General features: G+C 38.8%; 1 protein-coding gene across 1 annotated transcript; it reads right to left on the reverse strand.

Annotated features, from left to right (window-relative positions):
• Positions 1 to 433: 433 nt before the first annotated feature.
• Positions 434 to 6,290, reverse strand: LOC131314962 (vacuolar protein sorting-associated protein 24 homolog 1-like). Its single transcript, XM_058343969.1, has 6 exons — positions 5,964 to 6,290; positions 5,767 to 5,843; positions 3,755 to 3,857; positions 1,624 to 1,745; positions 981 to 1,175; positions 434 to 880 (listed from the first exon to the last, which is right to left on the reverse strand). The coding sequence occupies exons 1-6, from the start codon at positions 6,073 to 6,075 to the stop codon at positions 800 to 802; spliced, it is 690 nt and encodes a 229-aa protein (XP_058199952.1). The 5' UTR covers positions 6,076 to 6,290; the 3' UTR covers positions 434 to 799.
• Positions 6,291 to 9,504: the final 3,214 nt, after the last annotated feature.

Here is a 9,504-nt window from a genome sequence, read left to right on the forward strand (position 1 = left end):
CTGAATGATGAAAATTGAAACATTCACATGACAGCGCATGCGTGCCGGATAAATAATGTCTGAACAGAGTCTCTCTGCAGTAGGCAAAACCTAGTCGATCGTGGATTCGGGGATTCTGTAGGGTGGGTTGCCCAACAAGTTGTAGTGCATCATGCCTACCGTCCATCTCAACAATCAACGGTTCAAATTTAAAACAAACTCTTCTAGAAGAGTCCGGGCCGTTGAAAACACTTTTTAATGTTTGGACAATGCCCTACGGCCCCTGTAGTGTAGGGTTTCCGAATCCCTCGATTGTCCAGTCTGGCTATTTGAGCAGGGCTCATCCCGGGTAGATCTTCCATGCAGCAATTATATGGAATTGGAAATCAGTAGCCATGTGATTGATACACGTTCGTCTTACAGAAAATGGAAGGTTTTAAGACTCGACTGTCAATTTTCATCGGGCAAAGGGATTTACTTGGCTACCAATATCTGATCACATCCGTTTTTTTCACAAATGATCTACTCAGCGGGTCATACAAATGCCTGGATCAATCAACGTAGGACCGGATTGAGCCCACCAACATGCGGACTCAACAGAACGACCGGAGAGAGACCAGATCCTAAGTGTCTATAGAGATTACACAAACCGCAATTCCATCTCATATTTATCGCACAAACAACCGCCAAACGTGTCAACTAAAAGCTCCTGATCTTGGTAGAATTATATAACATGGACACTTTCTTTCATCTCTTTCTCAAGAGGTAAACTAGGTTTTACCTGCTGCAACCTGTAACCGAGATGAAATTGAACACTTGACTATGACCTAACTCTGGCAAGTCGCGCCCGTATTTCTTCAAGTTCTTCTTCATCGTCAGCACCCTCAGCTATCGCCTCATCCTACAAAGTGACATGCGTGATTTACATTTTTTATAATTCTCCCAAAACAAATGATCGGCAAGAATGAAAATGCATCAGCAGATAAAATAGTTGCATATACCTCCACCTCAGCTCCTGCAACTCTGGCTGGTTGCTTTAGTTTCTCCTTCCTGACTGCTTCAGGAAGCTGAGCTGCAGTCTCACCAGCAAGTGCAGTCAAGACCTTCTCAACTTCTTCTTCAATCTCCTCTTCTATATCTTCTGAATCTAACGCTGAGTCAACGGCTTCATTTACAGTCTCCTCAATTATCCCCGCCTACATATCACGCATGACCGAGATTAGTTTGCAATCTTCAATATTAAAACCGGACCAATTACCATCAGTGTTCCGTACGATAGAAGATTGCATAGTTTGCGAACCATCTTTAGAGCATGTGATGCATGAAGTTCTATGTGATTACCCTTGTAAAATGAGATTTAGGTGGTAATAATTAGGGCTGCCCGTGGATCGGTTTGGTGGGATCGGTCCGGTTCCCAATCCGATCCACTCATGGATTTCTAGGTAGAGACATAACTATAAAACAATTTTACACTATCAGTTGAAGAAATATAACCAAAAAGGACAACAGAAATATTCTTTTATCGGTTCACGTGTAAAGTAATGAGTTTGTGTTTATACGAAACACGAAGCAGAGGAAAATCCCAGTTTCTATCCCAGTTGAATATACTTTTGATAATACCATTTGTGAGAAACCAAAAAATACCTTCATCATTTCCTTACTGAACTCTTGCATTGTGATAGCAACTTCTGGAGCCTTCATGAGGTTATTGACAAGCTTCATGACCTCAGCACTCTTGGATAAATGCCCCACCGTGCGGGCAATTGCTGCAAGGTCAACCAGAGATATAAACATGGAAATTTTTACTAGACTGTGTAATTAGAAAAGAGATTTCCTATTTCAACTCAAATAATCAAAGCTGCTTCCTGTTAGTTATGAAATCACATGAGAATAGGCCAATTATATTTAAGGTTACAAAGCTTGCAACATTACCAAGAGACTGAAACCATGCTTTCATACTTCAGTCCAAATTACTTAACAGTATTAAGCTTGGGTCTTTCTAAATCTTTCAAATCTTAGATGCACTACTTGCAAGAAGACAACATTACCATGTGGTTGTGTTTGTTTGGCATTTTAGTTTTGTTTTCCAATTATTACCCTATTTCTTTCACCAATCATTACCCTATTTTTCCAATTATTACTTTGTCATCCATCTCTATCTCTCTACTCATTACCCCTCTCTCCAATCATTACCCTATTTCTCTCTTCACCCACTACCCAAACTAAACTAAACTAAAATGCCAAACAAACAAAGCCACGGTACCATAGTTCGAGTTTGTGAAGATGGGTTTAAGCCTGACATTCTTTGAAGTATCAGAAATGTATGTATCAAAATGTGAAAAGGATTTGGTTGACAAGTTACAGAGTAAAGGGCCTTGGAAAGATGCCATGAGAAGTATATCGAACTCGGCAGAAACAAAACCCCATCTCGAATTGTGTAGGGGCCTGGACAAGTTGTTTTAGGCCACTACATTCATGTCCAAAAGGGTTCCGATAAAAGGGACACCCCAGTGATTTCCCTCCAAACAAAACAACCTGATCCACATTTCGTTTTTGCCATTTCTTCTGCTTTTGAGGTTGTGTATGCCAGAAGCCAGGAACACACAGCACACTCGGCCCACACAACACAAGAAAATTCGAGCATTGAATGTATCTATTTTATTTACGGTGGGATTTGCCCTCCCTATTGGTTGTGATTGCATGGAGCCATCTTTTCGCAAGACTATCTAACCAATGGCCCACATGGGGCACATCTATTATGCAAATTTAGAACATGAGGTAGAATTGGAGGAATTTATGCTCTGTTCAATGCATAAGACCTTGCAAACACATGTAATGCTGTTCTACCTTTCTGGACAGTGGAACAGAGCACTATTGTCAAGATATTGCTTTATTGGGTATTGACCCTTCCTGAGAAAATGCTGGGTAGAAACCACAACAGCAGTACCTCATACAAAATATATTCCTATCTAAAACAATCGTTCAAACAAAGTCAATAATCAATACATTGACCGTTGCCATTGCTTCGAAGGACATCTGAGCAAATTGAAAATGATTGTAAGCGAAGTACTAAATCTTGTATTAGAGTACTTATAGGCAAGGTTGCGGAGGAGAAATCTGCATGGATATAAATAAGATGCCGAACACTGGTAATTTGGAGGGAACAAGACTCACACCATCATCATTGCTATTACCAGTGGGATGAAGGAAATTACAGAGGTCACACAAAACTATGCACGGTGAAGGAATGTCCTAATGGTGGGGTTCAAAGATGAAAGATCTCATTATCATTTTTGCAATTGATCACATGAATGGCAAAGGAACAGGATATGAGTGCTTCTTTACACCACATAATAATAGGAAATCGTATGCAGAAGGATTTATACCATTTATTTGAGGAGAACAAAGACTTGTATCAATGAGAAAAGATTACTTTCACAGAACCCGAAACTGTTCATTGTTGTTCCAAAATAATAGCTTATATTTCCCTAAATTTGATCTGCCCAATTTTATCAAAAGCACAAATGCTTCGAATTTTATTCTCATTGGAGAATGGCACACTTTTACCAATTACTTTGGCGGTTTGGCCTATCAAAGCGAGCAGGTCCAACAGCATCATGAGAAAGCAAAATATGTTCATCTCTAACTTTGATTCACGCCTATCAAAAAAAACTTTGATTCACACAAAGCTCGCTTCTTTTTCTATCCAAATTTGTTTTTAGAAGTTGAAAACAGTCTATTGTGACAAAATAATCAAGAAAGTAAAGCAATATACCAACACTCTCCCCAAGGTGCATTGATATTGAATTTAGTTGCGCCTTGTTTTCGTAAAGACGGTTCACACATCGTCTAGACATCACAATCTCCTTAGCAAGTGCCTGAAACAAACATACAAAGGCTTATGTAAGTAAAGAGAAGCCGATAAATAAATTACCATAACGAGAAAAGAACGAGACTTCCTAACAATTACAAACACATATCAATATTTTTTTGCTGGTTATGTAGTTCACCAAAGGGTCAAAAAAGAAAAACCAAAAAACAGGTTTATTGCCGGAAACCCACTTGGGAACTCAGACAATCACGCTGGTTTCAGTGAGACCTATTCCATGTTTCCTATGGTACTCTACTGGTTTAGTTGTAAGTATTTTCCTATTTGTAGTCTTAAGAGTTAGATCATTCTGGAGATCTCATGTCTTGCAGAATGGGTTGTAGCAGAAGATCATGAACTTATTTCTGTGAGTAGATATTTAGTCTTCGAAATTTTTAGGTTTTTGGTGGAGGATATTGACGGGTCTAGGCAGCAATTACCAAACCAAGTTCCTAATAGCAGACCCATACTGCTATTTGGTGAGGATTGCAAAACACTAATGCTCCAATGTGCTAACTAAAAGGAATTTCTTTACATTAGAAAGATTCATCAATTAACCCATTTGTTCTCACATCAACACCAGTGACAATTCCCAAGCACGATTATGAGCTCATCATCCATCCCTAACTGTTCACACTTCACTCAATATTCATCAAGCACTAGCTAACATGGCATCATTTTTTTCAGCCTTCCACTCCATGGATCCTCTATTTCTTGTGTCATGACTCATGGCAAACTTTTCTTCTCTCTTTTGTAGTAATCTTCTTGAAGGGTTGTTTCCAGCACATTGACAGGTATTTAGTTGCTTCTAAACTTTCCAAAGGGCCAAACTTTCCCATAGTTATTTTTTTTTGTTTGCCGTGCTTAATTTCCTTTTCCATGGTAACCTCTATCATGTCAACATTTTTTTTTTTGTTTTTTTTGATAACCGAGGAACAGCCCTACAACCAAGCCACAATTGAATCTGACTGCGCAACCCAAACTTTGGGAGAACTAGCGCGACCACACCAGTCACGGCCCCACTTACCATCAAGGTACTCACCCAATGGGGAATCGAACCCCTGACCAAAGGGAGTTCTCCCAAAGTCAGTCATTCTTCCTTACCACTAGGGCAATCCCTGGGTGTCTATCATGTCAGCATGGACGATAGTATTACTCTATGCCAGTGGCTGCATCAACAGCAAAAGTGCATTAGGTTAGTGAAGTTCTCCATTTAGTTAGGTGAGGTAGCATTTTCCATATTTACTAAGATGAAGAGAGGCTAATCACCATAATGCTACGGTCCAGATACCTCTTTTCTCTTTCAAATAATAATTATTCTTTTGAACATCTCTCTGGAGTACCCCAGGCTGTACCCGAACTTTTTCTTCCCGACGTTTTTGGGGTTTATTCTTATCTGAAGCGCAATGGTCAACTAGACCCTACATTCTTTTTACTAACTTGGACGTAAGTAGGCATCACACTGACTAACCCCTTGAGCTTCGGACTATGATTCTTACATGGTAGTTAAAGCATCCAACTCAAAACCAATTGGCAATGAGTAGAGAGGCTGCCCAAGCTCATATACTAGTTTTGGAAGTTGTAATTAACCAATGTGGGACAAGTTCGGTAGTCATAGTCCCTGACCCACTTAAGCATGGTATTGAACCAAATATTTTCTTAAGAAATCCTGACGAGCCAAAAATCAAGCCACTTGCAAAATGATATCCTCATCCCTCTTAATACAACTTCTAACATAACTTATTAGAAACCAATGTCTCTTAATCACCGCCACAGTTCATGCAGCAAGAATGGCCTAAAGTCGAAAGTCACTAAAAAGATCTACTGGAGATTCAACAAGAACCGATATTAACCACCAAAATGAAATGGGCTTCATGTAGAATTGCAAAAGAAACAGGAAGATAAGAGTGAGGGTTTACCTTGGCAGAGCCCATGTCGTTTCGCTTGGCAGCTTCCCTAATTGCTTTCTGTACACTCTTCTCTTCTCTCTGTATATCTATTCACAAAAAAAAAATCGAGAACCTCTAATGAAAACTCTTTTTTCAAGAATTTCCAAGAAATATGAAACATAAGAAGCGAGAAAGAAAGAAAATAGAAAGTGGGAATGGGGTGGTGCCTCGAATTTGGCGTTCAATGTTGCGAGACTCTTGGCGGAGACGTCGCTGCCAGTCCCTCAACTGTTGTTGCGAGTTTGCTTTCGGCATCAACATATTCATCATTTTCTCCATCTCCTCTCTCTCTCTCTAGACCTCCAAACAGACGAAATACAAAATCAACGAGAGCAATATAAATCGGAGTAACCGAATCTTTCTATTGCGTTGTTTTTCTTCCTCGGTAGTTGATGATGATCATTGATAAACCGATTGTAAGGAAATTTCGGAGTTCTCTTTTTCTTGTTCTTGTTTTTTTTTTTTTTAGGGGAAATATTCCGAGAGGAGAGAGAGAGAGGGCGTGAGTGGGTTGGGCTTTAGGTCCACCAACTCCCGCGTCTCTACCGACGTGGGCTTTTGGAAGTTTCCTCCGATTCGAGTTTGGGTTTAGAGAGAAACTTATTATTTTTCACACATATAGCTTCGCACCATCTCTATCTTATGTTACGGCAATCAATCATCCGGGTTTAAAAACTATTTGCGTGAAGAGTTAAACTTTTTTAGCGAATAATTTTTTTAAAATTCGGATCGTCCAAAACACATTTGAACGCGCGCGATTGAGCGTCGTAAATTATTTTCACGGCTCCGTCTTAAAAATATTTTTCTCTTGGGTTTATAGTTTCCTATTGCATTTTGTCTTGTTATTCTCGTTTTGTGTTAGTATATACTAGCGCCCGGGGCTCGCGCGATGCTTGTGCAAATGAAAAGCTGTGGGTAATTTTAAAAATCGAAAATGTGAGCCAGTTTCGTAACTGGCAACTGCTGTCCAAACTGAAACGTTGCTCTCCTCCCTTTACAAAATAGCATAAATTTTAGCAGTAGAGAGAAATGCAGGCGATACCAAACTACAATCACTAGGAACAGAAAACTAGGAGATGCAAGTCCCTGGTTAGGATTTGAACTGGACAAAGAAGTTAATTAAAATCTCATGTAGTTCCAGATACTCGGATTAATAATTCAAATGCCCGTCGAATTTTTTTTTGTTGTCATTCGTTAATCCTAATCTACACTATCTTAGAGGACTTGTGGGAGAAGGAGGGAGCTTACGAGGATTGAAACCTGTCTATGTGCGTGGGACTAAGAGTATGTAAGGGAGATCAACTACACTCCACTCGATTTCTACAGGCCGGCTATCTATAATGGGAAGCATAAACACTTGTGACACCGAACTATGTATATTAAACTAGACAAAGAAGTTAAGTTACCTATCATGAAGCAAACTCTTTCATTCAAGGATCAAAATAAATCTCACTCTTGACCCAAAAAAAAATAAATCTCACTGATGAGTTCAAACACCTACAAATTGTAGAGACAAACGCACCTTGAACCTTTGAGGAACGAATACCCGTTAAGATTGAGGTCTCCTAGGTTGGGTTTTGGAACAGAAGTGAAGAAATCTGAAGAGTTGAGAATACGAGGTGCGGGACTTATGGAAAGGAAACTGTTAAATTGCTCTGTTTGGAATTTGTAGAAAGGAGGAGAAAATAATTAAGAGAGGAAGTAGAAGGAAAGTCGGAGAAAAAAATAGGAAAAAATTAAGACGAATACATTTTGTTATTTTCCAATCCAAACAAGGGAGCAGGAAAAATTAAAAAAAATTCCTTCTCTTCGACAAATTCCAAAGAAATTAAAGCAGACGAGAGGCGAAATGGGCCCGAAAGCTATTACAGTTCTAAAGCCCAAAAGGGTCAACACTTTTTTCCGGCCCGAAAGACCTAATGCCAAACGGGCTTTTTCAGACTTGTAGGCTTCTCAGAGACTCCATCGGCCCATTAACTTTTATAATTCACGTTTTTTTTTTTCCCCCTGTTTTTTTTTTTTCTAAGCTACGCAAACTGGCTTAGAGATGAGGCAGGACCGTTCCTGAGACAAGGCGAGCAAGGCAATCTTCAGATTTTATCGAAAATGGTCCCATTTAGTAAAGGACGTTATCGGCGAAAGTAGACCGTTTAGAAAAATTTAAAGAAGAGACTGGAGATTGGTTTGAATCTTGACGGAGTTTTCCTAAATGCCAAAATATTGAGGATTAATTTTTAATTCCAGATTATAAACATAATTGATTAATTATGAATCACCAAAAAAAATATAACGACATATTTTTAGTTGTACAATAGTATCCTATTGTTGCTAATTTTATCACTGTAAGTTGTTGGGATATATAAAATACATAAGGCACCATATTAAAAGCTCGCCTTGGGCCCTGAAAAACTGAGGCCGAAAAAATGTTAAATATTGATTTGATTGAACAACGATATATAAAGAAGCGCCTTTATCTGTATACTTAGTCCGTTTGGAATATATACAGCCTGAACATTGTGTAAATGATAAATCTTTGCAGAAAATGGGCGTAATTAAGCATGGCCAATTTATCATGGTTCTAAAACTATAAATATTCTCTTTTAATTAATTATATAGATTGGATTGCGAAACACAAGGGGTGTGTAGATGAAGCCAAGGATTAATTAGCCAAAACCACAAGAAACACCAGTGACGCCGCCGGCCATAATTCTGAATGGATTATCATGCTGGTTTTGATATGTTATAAGAAGCCACGTCAGGTGGACAATGACAATTTCCAAACGGGTTTTTGCCAAATCCTAGTACATAGTACTTACTCCATTTATTGGCGAGGGCAACGATAATTAATTATGTTTTTAAATTAGAGAATGTTAAGTAAAATTAACTTGTGGAACTACACGTGACGTGATATACGTGTTAAAAAAGTTGAAACATTTCAAACAACTGGATTTAAATCGGACCCTTAACTATTTTCGTTGCTGCAATACTACAGGTACTCCGAGTCCGGGATATTAATTAAGCACATCCTACCTAGTGTATTCATAACGGTATGCATTCGCTTTAAAGAATTCTCGCCGAGCTGATCATAAAAATGAAAAATGAAGAAGAAGAGGAGAAATTCTCTCTAAGAAATGGTATTTCCTTCTATGATAAGTCCAAACGAGACCCACATTATTTTTGTAGGTTTTTTTTTTTGTCCTTTCGGGGGGCAAACTCAATATTTCATACGCAAACCTGAAACCTATTGGTTTTTTTTTTTATACGTACGTCATGTGCAATCACTCAATATCGTTTGTATCTCTTCAAACTAATATTCAACTATAGTAATATTTAAGACGAGTTTGGTCAAGTCGGCTGCTAAAACTAGTAAGTGATCATTATTCTCCATGAGGTCACATCTTCGAATTCTACGGAGGTTAAACATTTCAAATTAACGTTGGGGCCAATGGATGGTAATTCACTCGGTCGTTAATTTCGGGAGTCCCGAAATCAGTCGACGTTCGCGCAAGCTGATCTCGACATCGAGTTATCAAAAGGGGAAAAAAGAAAGGAAGGAATTAACAAACTGATACCCAGTGGCGGAGAGTACTTATCCAACGTCGATAAGCTCCTCCGACTTCATTCTAATCTAATCTAATGCCACCCAAGATATATACGGAAATGCTAACCTCTTTAGCACTGTTTTTGATCATTATAGACGACGTTGTT

The sequence above is a fragment of the Rhododendron vialii genome, chromosome 13a, assembly GCF_030253575.1.
Source record: "Rhododendron vialii isolate Sample 1 chromosome 13a, ASM3025357v1".
Lineage (NCBI taxonomy): Eukaryota > Viridiplantae > Streptophyta > Magnoliopsida > Ericales > Ericaceae > Rhododendron > Rhododendron vialii.